Source organism: Neodiprion fabricii, chromosome 3 (assembly GCF_021155785.1).
Source record: "Neodiprion fabricii isolate iyNeoFabr1 chromosome 3, iyNeoFabr1.1, whole genome shotgun sequence".
Taxonomy (NCBI): domain Eukaryota; kingdom Metazoa; phylum Arthropoda; class Insecta; order Hymenoptera; family Diprionidae; genus Neodiprion; species Neodiprion fabricii.
Window position 1 is genome coordinate 12,252,517 of NC_060241.1, and position 20,050 is coordinate 12,272,566.

Here is a 20,050-nt window from a genome sequence, read left to right on the forward strand (position 1 = left end):
TACACAGTACGTCAGCGCGCGAAGAAGATAATTCCCGTCGGGACACATCTTGATAATTCTCGTTTACATATTTATTTTTTGTGTGTCAGAAACAGATAATTATAAAGATATTTTTCAAAGACTGTCATAAACAGCCGATGACAGCTGTCAATCACTTGACGCTAACTTCATAGCAACTGCAACCTTATTATTAAATGAGTTTATTTGAAAATGCTCCACGTTCGACTTCTCAGCGCACATCTTGTTCTGAATATAGGAAGTTTTGTTTGCTAGATGCTTTTTGTTTTGTTTTCGGCATCTCACCCCACTGCCAACTTCATGCGTATACTATTGTTATTATAATCTTTTTTACCTGTTGCTATTAAAGTCTTCTTTTTCATTTGTTCACGCGGGACAGGATTTTTTTATTAGATAGAGAGACTAGGGTGTAACTGTAATAATTTTAATGAATTCTACTAGTATTTTTGTACGTATTGCAGGCATTTTTTTTATGCAGAAGGTTGCATTTCAGACAGTCTTTTACTATCGGATTTCATCCATTCGCTATGTCACCATCACGTCCTGGTGTATAATGCAGGAGGCATCTGCGGCAACTGACAATGTTATCGTCGATTTTTATTTTCTCAGGCAGTTTATCCCAAACCTCATTGACGGTGTTTATTGCGAACGTCTAGATGAATTCTTTTGGCAAAAAAGTGATATACCCAGACCTCATTGCCTTCAAACCCTCTAATTGTTTGTACAGACGGAAGGATTTCCCGAGAGAGCCGGTACACCCCTTCAAATACCAACTCTTCAGCCTCTGCACGTTTTCATAGGCGCAGTTGTATGTCAGGCTGTATTCCAATATCATCCGATGGAAAGTATCCATGGTTTCAGTCATGCTAGGGTGCCGCTTCCTTCAGTTTTTCCACTACCAGGGGTGTGATGTGCAAATCTTCCATATCAGTAACTCTCGTTTTACCATCGAAAATCTCCGTCAGCTATGTTTTCTTCTCCTCCCCTTTGACACATTCTCGTGAAATTTGTTGTCAGCATTCCATGGTATTCTGGGATGATTGCGTGGTAACTAAGCATTAGTAGCTCTACATTCAAGTGGTAGGCTAGCCAAATCACAGGGTGACTTGATAATGATGTAATCCAGGCCGGTACACGTCGATGACTGCAACTTCTTTGGGTACAAGCTTCTTTCTACGGCCGATGAAACATTGCACGTCTAGGGCCACAGCCGTGTTGAACAGGGATGTTGCGCTCGATTTTTCTTAAATATTAACGGTAGACGACTTACTATTTAGTCTCCTGCACACCTGCTTTTATCCCTTCGCGGATGAATTTCGTAGAAGTAGAGGGGATGACATAGATTATTTACGGTACATAGCTGCATGAAAATTCAAACGTGTTGAATACTCCGCCATAGTATTTCAATTGCAGATGATTTTTCCCAGCCATGTTACAACGTTCTTGAACAACCCGGGCGATACTCAGCTGTAAAAAGATGTTATACTCTCCCTCGGTCGTCGCCAGAACGCGTACCCCGAATTTTTTTTTTAGACCAGTTTTAGACCAGTACCCAATTTCGAGATCCAACATTTTCTTGGTCGGTAGATTCTCAAGGCAGATGACATAGTTGACTTTTGCCAGATCCATCGCGTTCCGCTGAGAGTTCCTTTTTTCGCAAGTAAGAGCAGTTCACAACGAGAAGAGACGATGAAAACAGAGCGACTATCGTGTTTTATACACCGCCCAAACCCATTACAATTTTTCACCAGACAAGTCTCGACATGCATTTGCGGGGAGAATTTCCATAAACGCGCCCCCTATCCAGACTGATTTATGGACAATGCCATCCGCCATTTTGTGGGAAAATTTTTTGACAAACCTCATATTCCACAGGTTTCGACCTGCATTTCGTGGGAAAAAATTTTACGATGCATTCAAAGCATCCAACCGTTATTTTGAAATATTTTATCTGACCCACCACTACCACCACCTAATAAAAAGTAACCGTCTTGCGGTGGACATTGAAAACAAAGCAGAGTTGAACGATAGAACATCGATTGATCGATAATGTGCGCGCCACATGTGGTAAACTCGCGGTAACAGTTCTGCCAGTAACACCTACTATCGGTGAAGCTGAAGGTAACTCCATATTGCTGTGGATATTGGACACACAACAAACCTGATCGGTATGACAGTGACTAGTGGAGCCATCTATGATAATGCTCTTATCAGTAACACTTCCGTCGGTAAAACGTCTGCTATCTAACGGCAAAAATTAGAAACGTCTGCTCATCTGACGGTGAAAATTCAAAAATGGTTGCTCATCTGACAACACCGAAATCTCATTACACACACTCGGGAAATCGAGCATAAATACACGTGGCATCTTCTGTGATAACGCTTCCGTCGGTAACACGAGCCGCTACCTGTTGGTGAGATCGAGCGAAAATACAGGTGGTGCTATCTATAGTAACGCTCCTATCGGTAACACCACCGTGGGTAAGGCTTACCATCGCAGGGATAACATACTGCCTATCGGTATGGAAGGAATCGAGGTAACTCTGCCGGTACGCCGACATCGTGTCCCAAAACTCTTATATCTACTAATACCCTTACCATACAATGAATTCGGTAATTCGAGAGCAACGAGGTCTGAAAACGTTATCTTTTTACCAGACGAATTTATTGTCACGTTTGCATCCAACTCAAGTAGTGAGGTGTAGGATAAACTTCTTGAAAATGGATTACATCATGGCTCGCTATCACATATGTAGCCTGCATTATAATCAATATGGACGTTATCGTGGCGTATGTGATTTGAAGAACAAAACTGGTGATGAAATCTGTTTTCACCGTCACATGAGAATTATACGTGTAATTGATTGGGCCAAAAAAATTGACAATTTTTTTTTTTTTGAAAAATATATTGTGAATATCATTCAGTATAGCAAAAAAAAAAAAATTTCATGAAATTTTAAGCCCTTAATATTAACTTTAAGAGGTCTATCATCGCTATTTTTGATTTTTAGTAATAATTTGATGTTTTACGTCAGAACTGTCGAAATATTGAAGTAAAAAAATTTATGTTTACTTATCCCTTTATAAAATTAAATTCCCTACAAAAAAGGTCTGATTATAGATTTTTGTCAGAGAAGCCGTTTCTGAGTAATTAAGCTTAATAAATTGATATAATTTCTCGATTAATCCTCGATTAATTCTCGATTAGTTCTCGATTAATTCTCGATTAATTCTCGATTAGTTCTCGATTAATTCTCGAGAAATTATATCAATTTATTAAGCTTAATTACTCGGAAACGGCTTGTCTGACAAAAATCTATAATAAGACCTTTTTTGTAGGGAATTTAATTTTATAAAGGGATAAGTGAACATAAATTTTTTCACTTCAATATTTCGACAGTTCTGACGTAAAACATCAAATTATTACTAAAAATCAAAAATAGCGATGATAGACCTCTTAAAGTTAATATTGAGGGCTTAAAATTTCATGAAATTTTTTTTTTGCCAAACTGAATGATATTCTCAACATATTTTTCAAAAACAAAAATAGTCAATTTTTTTGACCCAGTCTAATGTGTAAGGATTGTTTTCACCCCAGGGTGGTTTGTGGAAGTTAAGTCGTTCGATGCTTATAAACAGGTAGTTTATTAGAATGAAATAATTACAAGCGTAATTTTAGAGAAAAAAATTAGTTCGTCCCTAACCTATAAACAGGAATCGAAAGAGATGCTCCTTCTTCCACATTTCTTTCAGATTCTCTCTTGCCTAACCGTCCTTCCTCGCTAGAAGTCTATCGGTGTGTCTCAGTCGGTATGACCGTACCGATTCTCCGATTCCTCACCATCAGCCGTGAAGCGAGGATTTCCTCTTTACGTATGTTGTAACGTGGCATTCCTGATGCCCGTTGCAAGTGACTCTCTGAACCCTGAGAGGAACCAAGATTCAGGGATTTCCGAGATTAAGTCACAAAATATTTGTCAAAGAGCACCAGAACTAGAGTCACGCATCCGAAACTACCAGAGGGGATACTTTAGCGAATAAAGAAAGATATTTCATGTTTTTTGACGTGACAACGTCTTAAATTAGGTTGCGGCTGGGAGTCACTTATGAAAAAGTGTAACGCCCGGTAACGTTACGATGAGTCACCGAACGAGAGAGAGGCCCGCCGAATGCCTTGCGTCTCTCTCCCACTCAACTATGATCGGTCTGCCGCGCGCGCAGCACTAGAGAATTAGGCGCATTGAATCGGCGCATCCTTGTGTCTCTGTCTTTGTCTTTCTCGAACGTTCTTGGCGTTGGAAAAACAAGAAAGCGTCATAACACAAGTTCACACGTGTGGTTAAAGTATCGTCAGCTGTGTCTGTAGTGAAAATGTGGAGTGCTTAGATTCGTCATTACCAACGCGGCTGGTGGAGTGGCGATCTATCTTAAATTATCATCGACATGTACGGCGGAAGTGGTCCAAGTTGCGATTACAGACGTAACTCGTGTCATTAAAACCAAGGGTGACATGTGCATGACTGAAGTTACTTGCTTCGCCGCTAATACTAGCTTCAAGTTTATACTCGGTGCTATATATATTCATCCAGGAGCTAGTATGCAGGATATTGGAATGTTGCTATGGCAAGGACTCGGTCCGTACATTCACAACAGCCAGTACGTGCCACCGTTCGTGCAAGTTGATTCTAGTATACCGATTCTTCTGTGTGGTGATTTTAACAAAAACGTAAAGCCTGACAACTCGTTTCTTAATTTCATGAAAAATACGTATAATCTTGATTGCGTATCAAACATTTCTAAGACAACTACGTTAAAAGGAACAACTATCGACTTGACTTTCGCAAGACACATTACAGCAGAAACACTTCCTTTCATTTCATATTTCTCCTATCATCGTCCTATCCTCAACAAAATCACTCAAATAGGAATTAGTTAAGTTTAAGTTTACATGTACAATGTTTTAGTAAACAAAATATATTTCTATAGTTAAAATTTGTGCAATTCTTATTTTCATTCAATTCCTTGTTCCTATTGTGCAATTTAATTATATTCATATCAATAAATATTCTACCGAGAAAAAGACGTTGTCACGTAAAATCTTCGCCCGTGAAACCGACTTTACAGGCAACCATTTTTTTTTGTATTATTTTTCGAGCTACAACGGCATCAGGCAGGATGTCAGTAACGAATTCGAGGATATTGTGGTGTGGCGGACCAGCGACGATTGCGAAGAAAGGATATCGAGGCTGCGGTGAGGGAGCCAACCAAGTTCCAACGATATTGCAATCTCGCGTTGAGTTGAGCGCCGCGACGTTACTGAAGGCGCGCATCGAGTTGCGCTATTGATGAAATCGATGACGGTTCGATTATTGCGTATTCTTGCGGGAATGACGTCACGTATGGGATAGCGTATCGATATCCGTATTGCGCCAGGTTGTAGGTTTTTGAAACCACACTAGTTCTGACGGTCATGATAGATAGTCATGTTTTGGGGAGTTTAACGAAGTAATGGCGCCGCCTAAAAATCGCGAGGGGGATGGAGAGTGCGTTGCGTCGGTGTTGAACGGTAAGCGCGGTTTATATCCTCGCGATGGAATTTCGAGAATAATTGCGTAAAAGTTTGCCGAATAACGGATAGCCATTTTGGATTTACGTTGCAGATGAGTACTCGAAATTCTTTTGCCGATTCTTTTGCTTGGTGACCGCAGCCTGAATTACGCATTATAAAATAGAGTAAATTTTGAGTAGTTGAGAATATTGAGTAGAGTCACAGGTTTTAGTTGCGTTTTTCTCGTTTTTGAGATTACGTACAGCCAAATCGCGCTGTACTGGGTCGAGCCGCGTTATCGGGTTTTTTTTTTGTGTCGCCTCTGGAGTAGGTCGCGAATTGCTGAAATGGAGTACTTGAATTAGCGAATAACGGTTTCGAGCGTTTCGAGAAGGTATGATTTCGGATGCGTTGCAATAGCGTTTAGTTGAGGTTACGTTTGGTGGCACTTGCGCTTAGTTTAGTTCCTGTTTAGTTAATATTGTGTTCAGTTAAGTTCAGTTACGGTTGCGTATACTTGAGATTGCGGTTTCGTTAGGTAGTGGTTGAAACGCGAAGTTTGTGTTATGGAGTTTTAGTTGCGTCTGAATTATGTTGTCGCTTCAGAATCTGTATAGTTGAGTTTCACATCAGGTTGAGCTCTGTGGATGTGGTTTAGTGGAGTTAAATAGAGAATAAGGGTTATCTTAATTTAAATTGTCAAGTTCAAATTTAATGCAGCTCTCGGTAGAGTCGAATCTCCGAGTCAGGTGAGATCTTGAGTGAGATTGAGGACGCCGTCTGTTCAGTAGCCCGGCGGCGTACCGTCGAGAAATTAGTTATGGTTTCGGTTGCTAGCAATTATTGCTATAGCATAAAAATTTGTAAGTTGCGAATTGAGAGTTGCAAATGGAGATTTTTCAAATTTTGAGTAAAATTTTATTAGCGAGCTGCCAGCTCAGTAGATTAAGTAAGAGCGTAGATGACGTATAATTTTCTGTTTTTTTTTTTTTATTTTGATGCCGGATCGCGAAGAGCGAATTTTGAATAGTTCTTTTTTTTTGTTTTTGTATCACCGCTATTGTGAAATATATTATATTATTTTATTTCTTTGGTTAAATAAATAGCGTCTGGTTTTCGTGTCTCTCTCTCTCTCTCTCTCTCTCTCTCTCTCTCTCTCTCTCTCTCTCTCTCTCTCTCTCTCTCTCTCTCTCTCTCTCTCTCTCTCTCTCTCTCTCTCTCTCTCTCTCTCTCTCTCTCTCTCCAAAATTACTTCTTCCCGCTCCTAAGGGTTAGCGAAGGTAAAGATTTCGAGGCGTGTTAATCACGCCCGGCGCCCAACATAATCACGCGATATGTTTTTCCGGTTACATCGCGGGCCGCTGAATTATTGTGTACTCAGTAAGTTCTCGGTTATTTCTCCGAGTGACCGAGGTACAGGAAAAAACCGCGTCACAATGTCTATAATTCAAAAACCTATTTCCAGCTAATGCTAATTAACGAATAGCATTTATCGTATTCATGCAATGATAAGTAGCTAAAATGACGAAATAAATTTTTAAAATGCGTTTGTTACGTTTTTTATCGAGTATTGTTATTATTTGATAGAGTTCTTTCCCGTGCGAAGTTTAGATACACCTGAACAGTGATTATATCGACGGTTGCGGAGAATAACCGGCTATCTCGAGTCAGGCTTGCAAAACCGGCCATCTCGAGTTAGGCTTCAAGATCAGGCTATCTCGAAGTTCGCTTCAAAAACCGGTTATCTCGAGTTATCGTTGAAAAACCGGCTATTTCGCTTTTGAAATTTCTTCGGCCGCAAATGAAGTTGGTAGCACTGTCCGGCTCAATACGAAATTCGCCAGCGCCTCACTGAATATAGGTATTACATGCTGTGACGTGGATTTTTCCGTACCTCGATCACTCGGAGAAAATGACCGAAAACTTACCGCGTACACAATAATTCGGCGTCCGGCAGTGTAAGCTGAATCCAAAAACAATATCGCGAAATGTTGTTGGGCGCCTGGCGTGATTAATACGCCTCGAAATCGTTAATGCGTTATACCGCGGAAATATGCTCGGTAGCTCAGTACAGCGGAGAGGGAAGGGGTAATTTTTGGAGAGAAAGAGAGACACTCAAAAACCACACGGTACTTAAAGAAAGAAGTAAAATTAAATGTTATGTTTCACAATATCAGTGATACAAGAACAAAAAAAAAAATAATTCAGAAGTCGCTCGTCGCGATTCCAAAAACAAACAGAAAATTACACGTAACCTACGCTATTCCTTACTCTACTGAGCTTGCGGCTCCCTAACTAAAATTTCACTCAACAGTTACGAAATCTCCCTATGCTTCTCTCAATTCGCAAATACGCAATTCTTCCTCAATAGCAATAATTGCTCGAAACCGAAACTAAAATTACTTTCTCGACGGTGCGCCGTCGGGCTACCGAATAGACGGCGTCCTCGATCTCACCTAAGATCTCACCCGACTTGGAGCTTCAACGCTACCGCAAGCTGCCGTAAATGTAAATGTGACAACTTATCTAAACCTAAAGCTTATTTCCTACTTATTTCAACCAAACAAGTCCTTAAACGCCACCATACTTCAGACGCAAGTAAAACTCAATATACGGACTACTCGTCTCAACCGCTACTCGACGCAACGGCAATTTCGACTATAAGTAACCTCAACTCAAGTAAACACTATCTTACATAAACGAAAACTTAACTGAACGCAACCCCAACTAAACATAATCTCAAAATAACGCAACTCAATTAATATCATCTCAATTAAACGGGTACGGAACTAAGCGCAAACGCAACTAATCGTAACCTCAACTGAACGCTATCGCAACGCTTCCGAAATGAAACTTTCTTGAAATCCTTGAAAACATTATTCGCTAATTCGAGCACTCCAATTCGGCACTTCACGACCTCCTCGAGAGGCAACACTGGAAGACCCGATAACGCAACTCGACCTGGTACAGCGGAATTCGGCTGTACTTAATTTCAAAAACGAGAGAGACTCAACTAAGACCCGTGACTCTACTCAACTTTCTCAAGGACTCGAAATTTACTTTACTCTATCACGCGCATTAAGGCCACGGTCATCAAGCAAAAGAATCTGCAAAAGAATTTCGAGTACTTTTCTACAACGCAAATCCAAAACGGCTATCCGTAACTCGGCAAGCCCTTTCGCAATTATGCTCGAAATTCAATCACGAGGATAGAAGCAGCGCTTACCTTTTACATCCCCGCAACATCCTCTTCATCCCCTTCGCGATTTTCAGGTGGCTCCATTACTTACATTACTACCAAACTCCCCAAAACGTGACTATCTATCATGACCGCCAGAACTAGAGTGGTTTCAAAAACCTACGACCTGCCGCAACACAGATCTCGATACGTTATCCTATACGTGACGTCATCACCACAAGAATACGCAATAATCGAACCGTCATCGATTTCGTCGATTGCGCAACTCAACGCACACGTTTAATAGCATCGCGGCGCAGAACTTAACTAAGTAGTTAAGTTCTGCGTTAAGTAGTATTTAGCAATCGCAATCTCGTCCTCCGCGCAGCTCCATGGCGTCTTGGTGGTGAGCATGGTGCTCCCTCGTCGTTAATCGGTCTGTCGCAAGTTCGCTGGTCAATTCTTGGCGGGGTGAAGGGGGAGAGGCTGCAGCGCGCCGGCAGCCAGCAGGAATCGCGTCCGCCTTGGATTCCCGCGATGCGGGAATCTGCGTTGGCTCCCTCTCCGCAGCTTCGACATCCTTCCTTCGGAATCGTCGCTAGTCCGCCACTCCGCAATTTACTTGAATTCCGTACCGACTTCCTGCCTGATGTCGTTGTAGCTCAAAAAATGAAAAAAAAGACAACCTGAAATATCTTATGCTATTCGCTAAAGTGTCCCCTCTCGTAGTTTCAGATACGCGACTCTAGTCCTGGCGCTCATCTACAAAGATTTCACGACTCAATCTCGGACATCCCTAAATTTTGGTTCCGTCCAGGGTTCAAGGAGCCCCTTCTAACGGGCATCATAAATGTCACGTTACAATGCTTATCTACTGTGACGTGGATTTTCCCGCTCCTCGGTCACTCGGAGAAGATGACCGAGAACTTACCGCGTGCACAATAAATCGGCGTCCGCGAGGTATCCTGGACCTAAAACAATATCGCGAAATTTGTTGGGCGCCTGGCGTGGTCAACACGCCTCGAAATCGGTAATGCGATATTCGCTGGGTGCGTAAGGCATAGTGGGGGACACAGAACTGATGTCAGCGCTCGCTGCGGACAATATAGAACTATGGGTGGCTCTTTTTTACTTAAGGCTATTAAAATAACACGTGTGTCAACTAAATTAAATAAAGTAAATAAAATGGGTCATCAAAGTTGTTGTGTAGTCGATTGCAAAAATACAAGTCGAAATAGCAATTGTGAATTTTATAAGTTTCCGGTTGCCAATTGGAAATTAAATCAGCGAAAAAAATGGATCGCTGCTGTTAAAAGGCAAAAGTAAGTATTACTATAACCTATAACCATATATTATAGAATAATATCATGTACATGTGTATATCATATAAGAAATCTGAGTATGTAATAGTTTAATTTTTTTTTTGTAAAGTATTGATGGATCGTTATGGTCTCCAAAACCTATGGATGTTATATGCAGTGAACACTTCATTAGCGGTGAAAAATCAGATATTGAATCAAGTCCCAACTTCGCTCCAACTATTTTTCCATCAGCTTATAGACGACGTAAAGTCAACGAATCTGCCGTTTTGAATAGGTACGTAAAAGAATTTAGTTTCGATTAATATATTTAGATTAATCGAAATAATCGACTAAAAAATTAAGTCACATTAATCGGTATAGTTAAAAATTTAGCAATACCTATTATAGTTAATTTAATTTTTATTTCTGTTATCGTAATTAATTCATCTAGACACAAACGCTTCATGGAGAGAAGAATAATGAAAAAGTCATTATCGTCAACGGCTGAGATACATCCGGTGATGAATTTTGTAGAACCGCCTGAAATAGCTGAAGGTGATCAAAATAATACATTCATGAATCAAACGGTGGAGCAGGCATGTGAAGCGAATATATATTTTACCTCCAATGTTTCATCAAAAACATTCATTTGTAATCGGTATATCACTAATAACAAATGTGATGCTGAGACACAAACAGAGATTCTAGAAGCGTCGACGTCAAAAATAATTACAAATAATAAAAAATATGTTAACAAGGAGTGCGGTACACCACATAGAACGTTTGCTGATCATGAAACTCAAGTAACCAATATGTTTGAAGGATTTTCATCAGTTAAAAAAAACGAGCAACTCATAGATCTTGCTGGTGTAACATTTAATAATTTTAATTTTTTATTAGACAGAACAAAACCTCCTAAAAAATCGACGATTGGTTACAAAGATAGACTGTTCATATTTTTAATGAAATTAAAAATAGGACTCACTTTTTCGGCTCTTGGCGTATTATTTAACGTGCATAGAACAATGATTTCAAGAATTTTTTTCGACATTTTGGAGCAATTAGCTAGTACGACAGCTAATTTAGTATTTTGGCCGGATATTGATGTTGTTCAAGCAACGATGCCTGAGTGTTTTCATCATGATTACAGTGATACTCGAGTAATCATCGATTGTACTGAATTTAATATTGAAATTCCTGCTAATGTTGATCATCGGGTTTATTGTTATTCGCATTATAAAAAAAATTTTACTGCGAAGGTTCTCATAGGTATCACTCCAGGAGGATTTATTTCCTTGAAATCAAAAGTAGCTGGTGGTCGTAAATCTGACTCTCAAATGACAATTGAATCAGGTTTATTAGATCTTCTAGAAGATGGTGACGTCGTTTTGGCTGACAAAGGTTTTCCGGAAATTAAAACATTTATCGATGCAAGTGGAAAAAAATTAAAAATGGTTGTGCCACCTTTTTTAGAGAAAAAATCTGAATTTACAACACAACAAACTCAAGAAACGTACAGCATAGCAAAAGTACGAATTCATATTGAACGCATAATGCAACGATTAAGACTTTATCAAGTATTAAATAAATTTCCTGAAAATCTATTTCATTGTGTAGATGACATCATACATGTACTCGTATGCTGTGTTTTGGTAAATTTACAACCACCAATAATTTCCAAAAAAAAAATGAAGAATATAATTAATGGTTCAAAATAATTGATATTTTTTAATGAACTGGTTAATTTATTAAATTTTTTGGATCATGTACTAACATTACAACTGAATTATATATTAAATACATATTCTTAGGCATAAAATATACATTAATAAATCATATTTCAACTTTTAGCAACACGTAATAAAGCTTTTTTTATGTAATATTAAAATAATGTAATATAATGATATAATAAACTTTTAATAATATAAAATAAAACATCTTATTTATTTTAATATAATTATTCTGATGGATTAATTTTTTTTCTGTAAAAATTCGCACTGGTGAGGTTTCCTCACTGTTATTGTTATTGTCAACGTAAATTTCATTTTCAGCACAACTATCAGTATTTGATGTATCAATGTTTTCATCATTCTCTGTACTTGGTTCTTTAGTCATTGCCGCACAAAGAGCTGGTAAATAATCTCGAAAATAAAATATTTCACTTTGTGAAATAACTTTCTTTAAAAAATCTTCATCACGAAGCACTTCAACTAAACAACAACCACCTGGTATTGGTGAATATATAAAAAGATCACAAATATTCATCCCACTCACATACAATTGTATTTGAATTTGAGTGTAGTAACTATCAGACTTCTTCAGTTCCCAGGCACCATCAATGAGTTCTAAATATTTAACATTACACAAATTATCAGTTATATTTATCACAGGTTTATCCTTACATGAAATGGGACATTTAAATTCGACTAGTTTTAAGATACATCCATCTAGTACAACTACTTCATCAAGGCTCGCGCAAAGCCAAGGTTAAAATTTGCAAACTGTGACACCAACACGTTTCACATTACAGTTATTAACTTTTTCATAATTTTCTCTTGCAAGTGATTCATTATTTAAACCATACTTAGTAGAAGCGCAATCAATTTTTTTTGGATGCAATATTTCATACACCAGACTTTCAATAATTTTAGTTTTTCTTACTTTAATACTGTGCACGTTTTTACTAGCAGACAATCTTAGTTGTCTAGCAGCATACCATTCAGTGCAAGTAGATTGTCCCAAAGTTTCACAGCATAGTTTTATAATATCTTCTTCGGACATTTCAATTTTTTCGACGTAAAAATCTTTTAACTTCTTATCTAACTTGAAATTTGTTTTATATTGCGTATTTTCATCACAAGAAATTAGAAAATTAATTGCACATTGTTCACAGTCTTCCTTTTCTAAATTAATTTCGACTTGTTGCAGTAATGAATTCATGACTCTTTTGACCGTATGTATATTTGTATTTTTAGCTTTTGCTACCATCACCTGTTGTAAAGGAGATTCTTCTAACAATTGAGAAATATCTATTTCTGGAGCCTCATAACATTTTTCTCTTTTTGCGGGAAACATTTCTCCAAATTGTTTACCTTTAGCATATTTATCTTTTGCAAACTGTCGGGCACTAGGTTTTCCCCATACTTGTTGATTACTTTTTTTTGTTGCACTCTTTTCACTATTGATGAAATAAATTAATGCTGCGATGTGTTTACATTTCTTGCTCTGATTGTATACACAATCACACTTGACATCTGTCACAAGTCGTGTCTCATTAATCTGAAATATTAAAACAATAAAAATAAAATTAAAAAAAAATCCAAACAATGATAATTGTAGTATGTAAGTGTTATTACATTCAATGATGTTGTGTAAGGCGTTGAATTTACCGATGCTTGTCTAATGACGCGCGCTTTAATTAAATAACTTTGATTTAATTTTCGATGTTCTTCAACATCTCTCACATGTTCAGCCAGAACTAAATTTTTACCTTTTATTAAAGTTTGTGGTTGGAAAATAATATTGTGGGTAATAGATTGAAAGCCGGTTTTTAACACAAATTCCATTTTTATCTGAAAAATTAAATAAAGAAAATAAAAATTCTAGATATTTTCGTAAATATATAATTATGTCAAAATGAAATATTTTTTATTTTTTATATAATTTCAGATTGTTATATATTTAATATTAATACTTATTTTTCATTCAATATTAATTTAACAATAAACTTCTTGACAGATTTTAACACTGCTTAACCTTATTCACATGAGACTTGTTTTAGTTATTGTGTTAATTTTACTTACTTTTTTCAGCTGATCCAGGTAAAAACTTATAATTTAATATGCGCTCTGTGTAAAATTTTACATTTTTAACATAAATAATATTTTTTTCAACTTTGTTTAATTTTTTAAACATCTATTTAGCATTTAGTACATGTAAAATATCTAAAAAGAGCCACCGTAAGTTGTATCGTAAGGTGGCGCTGGGGTCACGCACCTAGCGAATACCGCGACCATGTACTCGGCAGCTCAGTACCGCGGAGAGGGGAGGGGTAATTTTTGGGTAGAGAGAGATACGACACACGTACGCCAACACGTTATTTTAGAAAGCAATAATAAAATTCCAATAATATATTTTCAGCCAGCGATAGTACAAAAATAAAAATAATAATACGGCAAAAGTCGTTCTTGGCGATTAGAATTACAAATACAGAGAAATAATAGCCCGTAAGTCGCCGGCCGCGATCCAAAATTAGAGACTTAGGCTTAACAAAAAAAAAGATAGAACAAACCAAAAGAAAATCTAATAGATCTAGAAGACCTCTACGGCCTACGTGCGCTAGTCGCTGTCTTAATAAGAACCGCTAATTTACAAAAACCAAAAACAAAATAGGACCCGACACGCTGCCCGCGATCGTCCTCTACGGAATGGCGCTAATCGCCAACTTAATAATAAACTCCTTGACGGAGACGGAACCAAATTCCCGGCCGACGCTGTCCGCGATCGGTAATAATTCAAACAAAAAAAAAAAACAAAGAAATAAAATTGCTTATGCCTACGGGCGCTAATCGCCACTTTATCACTAACTACTAAGGCAAAAGTCCAAACGAAAAAGAGGCTCGTCGCGTCACCCGCGACTACCCTCTACAAAAGAAAATCCTTATTAACGCGCACCCGAGCTCAACTTTCTCCGCGACGTCGGGACGCGGTTCGCGAATTCGAACGCTCCCCTTTCGACGGCTCGCGACCTGCACGAGAAATGAGATTATATCGTACAGAGTTGACGTGACCCCGTGTAACGGAATTTGGTTACACTCAAATTCGAGACAATAGTGTCTCGCCTCAACACGTGGCTTGACTCGACCTCCTCGATTACACTAAATTGGCTCTACTTTATTACGTGCAACTCAGGCTACGGTCACCAAGCAGATTTATCGGCTAAAGAATTTCGAGTACTTTGGTTAACGCAAATCCTCGATGGCTATCCGTTCCTCGGCAAGCCTTTATTTCATATCTCTCGAAATTCTCTCGCGAGAATATTAGCAGCGCTTACCGCTCCACATCCAGGAGAGGAAGTCTCCCACTCCCTCGTGATCCTTGACGGCCATCATCTTCGCCATACAACTCGACTTCTCCACACAATAAACAAAACTCGCAACTAGTAAACGCCGCGCTACCTCCCTAATCCGTCGCCAGAACTAAAGTGATCTCAGATGGCCGATCGGCCGCAACGCCGATCTCGTCACGCTAATCCTTCGTGACGTCATCACCCTAAGAATGCGCACCAATCGATATGTCATCGATTTTGGGGATTGCGCAACTTGACGCGCACCTGTCGTCGCTACGCGGCGCAGAACTTAAGGCTAGATCGCGATGTCGTCTTCCGCGCAGCGCTACGGGGTCGTGGAGTTGGGCGGGGTGGTGCTCCCTCGTCGCTCGCTGGTCTCTCGCGGTTGCCTCGGTTGGGTGCAGGCGGGGTGAGCGGGGAGGCTGCGGCGCTCCTGATCCTGAGGTGGGACCCTGATCCAGAAATTCTACTGACGCAGACCGACACGATCCGACGGCTCTCAATCTCGCCGTATTACATCTAAAGATACGTCAATCCGAGTGCTAATCCTCAACATTGAACGAATTCTAATGTTTTCACCTGTCTAATCAAAATTTACTTTCATAATATCTAGTCAAAAGTAAGACTAGAGTTGGTGGCTAGCTTCACTATCCCAATTAAATCATACGTATTGTTTCCAAGATTTAAGCACAATGTGATATGACAGCAGCAGTTAATTCAAGATAACCTAAAAAGATCGATACAATAATCACGACCAGCTAGTTATAGCCATCGTTCAGTATAGATTTTCTTGGTATCTAACAATAATATCAATAGAATAGAATAGCACACGATTTGCTCAAACACGCAAACCGTCAAATTTAGCGATTCTGCAGCTTCTCTGCATTTGAATATAAATTCGTCCGTCGGCGTGGATTGTTATATAAATTCAAAATTTATATAAATTCCAACACTTTATAAATTGTTACATCATTATCAACACTCATTGTTACCAGACAATTTAACTACCAAATCGTACCGAATATACTTTATCTATTACCAGTTAAATCATTCCAAGCCATATCTTTTGAACGACAACCTTTCCCATTTTTATCATTATAAATTAGCCTCAATCATTTGAACATACCTAACAGACCTGTACAGGACTATAGCAACACGATCCTACAAATTACCGGCTTATCGAAAGGTAGGTCTTTCTTAGATTTAATTTTTATTCATTGACGTTACGTGGGAGCAAGTTTGATTAACCATTTAATCATTAATTACCACCGCTCAGTACACTCTCACCCCCACGTAACATATGTGAGTTGGATCTGACGGCCACGTACCTCGTGACTTGACCGTGGATAATAGATGCTTGAAAAACTGAAATCCGGTCAGGTATCCACATTGCATGAACTTATGAATTATCAAGCATCTAGGCGGAAGTATAACCTCCGAGCGTAGCGCCTTTGACCCGCGTTCTGCTATCGCTGGGCTAATCACATTGGTTTCATGGTAAAATTTAGATTTCTGTCTTCGATATTCTCGTAATGATTTTCATGTATTTATATATTTATCTGATATGTAAGTTTCCTGTGGTTAGACATCTCCTACCGGTGATAGATATTCATATTTTTTCTTAGAGAAGTTACGTCGAGCTGACAATCGGTGCTAAATCTGCAAAAATACTTATTGTCTGCGGTGTCACTGACCCTTACATTGAAATATGGTATTACTATGTCAGAGCCGTTATCTGACTTGCAGTGACTTCTTGACATTGAAGGGTACGAAGAAAGAGTTATACAAATAGCGTTTGCTATGTCAAACGAGAAAAAACCATATCATCTCTCAAGTCTATGCTGTGTGGTTGTTATTTCGAAAATCTTGGTTACGGTTTCGATATGAAATCTATAAATAATTTTGTACTGTTACAGTATCATCAAGTGCATAGATTCTTTTGATACTTTTTTTTTCGTTCATCTTTGTGAGGTTAAGACGATCCTTTAACCGAAATGTACAGTCGTTCTTTTCTAACATACATGCAATTCGTTTCAGTATTGATATAGCAGAGGCACACCGGAATGAGAGCTTCTACCAGTGCTGCAGTGGCTTTTGCATTGATCTGCTCGAAAGATTTGCTGACGAACTTGGTTTTATTTACGAGTTGGTCAGAGTGGAGGATGGTAGATGGGGCACTTCAAAGGTGAGTTTACAAAAAAGTACTAATTTTACATGTATAGCCGAAGTGTAAATATTATTCGACTTGCTACGGAATTTGATCGATTTTGGTAGAAGTGTTATGTTCTGGGAAGAACATCGCGAGAAATCTCCTTTTCACTGCGTGATTTTCATCCTTAAGTTGATTTACAAATCTTGTGGTGTTTAGGTTTCGATAGAATTTATCGTGCAGCCTGTCTTGACCTGGAACTTTGTTGTGGGTCGTGCCAGCTATCACTATGCGTGATTGAAATAATTCGCATTACACACACTTTAATTTAAAATACGCATTTATTAACAATAATACGTTCGTTAACTGATTTTCGAGATATGGTGTTTCAGTGTTATTCACTCAGTTAGTTGTACTAAAGCTCGAAGCTTCCGAATATGAGTGCTCTATGACAGAATGATTTATGACGTTTTTGATTTCTAGGTGTGTAATGGTCTGAAGTCTAAATTGGTTCTGTTTCTGTCGATGTCTGAAGTGATTCTTTCGATATCTGAAGTGATTCTTTCGATGTCCGAAATGATTCTTTTGATGTCTGAAGTGATTCTAGTTTGCATCTGTCTGGTTCGAAAAGGATCTTCAATAGTGGGAGATCTGGAAGAGACTCCTGATTGGTTTTTGGCTACGTCAGTGCAAGACGTGGTCTTGAAGAGGCCAATCGGTGCAGTGCTGACAAGATAGTTAGTTACAAGAATGCATATTTGAATTCTAAGAATGATACTTTGTGAACTGCTCATCTTGTCTTTTCTAACGTTCCTTACGTTTGGTCAGTGAGAGTTCGTGAGCCTGAGTTCCGTGAATTTCGTTTGTAGACCCATATGGTCTATGTGTGAGTTCAAATTGAAGATATAAAGTAAAAAAATGAAAATGATACGTGAACAATTGTCGGTGTGAGACCATTGCACACCAAGATGGTAACTAAATCTAAATCGATACGGATCTTGAAGGCTATGGTATGCGCATGTATGCCCTCTTATGGTAATTGAACGTCGGTGGGTTACGGTGCAGAGAGAGTACAGCCATAGTTATCGGCTGGGACGTAACAGAAGTTACATGTGTGCAAAAAACAAGTTCGATTTCCTAATTGAACAACGTATTAGTTATTTTGTTCCCCTTGCGTTAAGCAGGTTCAGGGTGCAGTAAGATACATATCCACACAGCACGAAATATTTCAGCATTGTTTCAGAAGTCTTTGATTTAAAACGTGAAATATTTCATTGCAAAGATTCAGAAATATGACAGAAGCACGTCTATGTCTGCGAATATAGCTATTGAACTACTTCTGACATGTTTCTGACTTTCGATAATATTTCAGAGAATCTAAATCCGAAAATTTTTGGTAATTTGAAAAATTAGCGACGGAGCCACGAATCGAACCTGGTGTCTAGAGATGCTTTGCCGGTGTCTTACTTCACTAGACCATCTGGCCGCCCTGACTACATTGTCTTTAATTTCTCTCATCACCTGCAAGTTCCGATTCATTGTGTTTCGTTTGCCTTGTATTAGTATACATTACGAAATTCGTCTCAAAAAGCATAATTGTAGACCTTGCATGTATGTGACATGTTTACAAGTGCATTACACTACTTGTTAAAAGCCACGTAAGACAGTCCCAGCCATCTATGAAATGACGTGAAAAAACATCATATCTATTTTAGCGAGAAGAAAAATGCTAGAGATAATATTTCAGAAATATTTCAATAACACATCCGAAATCTTTCTGCAATATGTCTCGATATATTCCTGTAGTATACCAGAAATATTTGATTATTTATATCTGCGGATACTGACATATTTCTACACGGAAAAAAAAATTCAGCTCGTGGAACTAAATATTAGATAGTTACTTGTAAACAGTTCGTCGAACTAAACGTTCTGTTATTGGAAGAGCACTGCATGGTTCGTATAACTGACTGTTAGTCAGCTGTCGTAGCTGTACGTTGTTCAGCTCTCTCAGCTAAACAGCTTCGTTCGAAGAGCTAGACCAGAATTTTTCGGCTCCGCTCACAGCGCTTATTATTAAATAGTACAATTATATTGCTATTAGTATTATTTTTCATCATTATTATCATTATTTATTCAGTGTCATTTACATATTTGAATGGACTATTTAAACAATTATCTATCAACTGTATTTAAATCATACTCATGAAATTTGAAGGTTATGAAATATGTCAACGCACCAGAACACAGCGCAACTTACAGCTCTTAGAGCAAAACCATTCAGCTGTGAGAGCTGAACAACTTGCAGCTATCAGAGCTGACTAATAAATAGTTGCTGTAACTACAAGATAGACCGTAGAGTGCGTATAGTTACTGGAGCTGTAGAACACAGCTCGCCGAACAGAATTTTTTTTTCCGTGTAACATATTTCTGAAATAATATGGATACATTTCTGAAACATTTCTCACATATTTCTAACATATTTGTGAAATGTATTTCGATATATTTTTAAAAGGTCTCTGACATATCATTGCAATATTTCGTGACATGTTTCTGAAAGGTCTGTGGTATATCACTGACATGTTTCATTATTGTTAGTGACATGTCTCTGAAACGTCTGTGATATATCACTGACATGCTTGATTAATATTAGTAACATATTTCTGAAACATCGCAGAAACATTTAGTTTGAAAATGAAAGCCACGTGATAAAAATTGAAGAGATGTACGACCTGAATAGAATTTTCAATATTCTCATGTTTATACATTTATTTGATGAAACCATTTG

The 20,050-nt window shown here is 38.3% G+C and overlaps 1 protein-coding gene and 1 long non-coding RNA gene across 2 annotated transcripts in view; both read left to right on the top strand.

Moving 5' to 3' along the window:
- LOC124178533 (glutamate receptor ionotropic, NMDA 2B) overlaps positions 1 to 20,050 on the top strand; it is a 2,057,245-nt gene that overhangs the window by 998,447 nt on the left and 1,038,748 nt on the right. Inside the window, exon 9 of the mRNA XM_046561964.1 lies at positions 17,151 to 17,298. Coding sequence (XP_046417920.1) covers positions 17,151 to 17,298 — 148 coding nt within the window. The remainder of the gene's footprint in view (positions 1 to 17,150; positions 17,299 to 20,050) is intronic.
- On the top strand, positions 10,001 to 10,694 carry LOC124178560. The gene is made up of 3 exons (XR_006869838.1): positions 10,001 to 10,066; positions 10,176 to 10,340; positions 10,497 to 10,694. It is a non-coding gene; the product is annotated as an uncharacterized LOC124178560 (long non-coding RNA).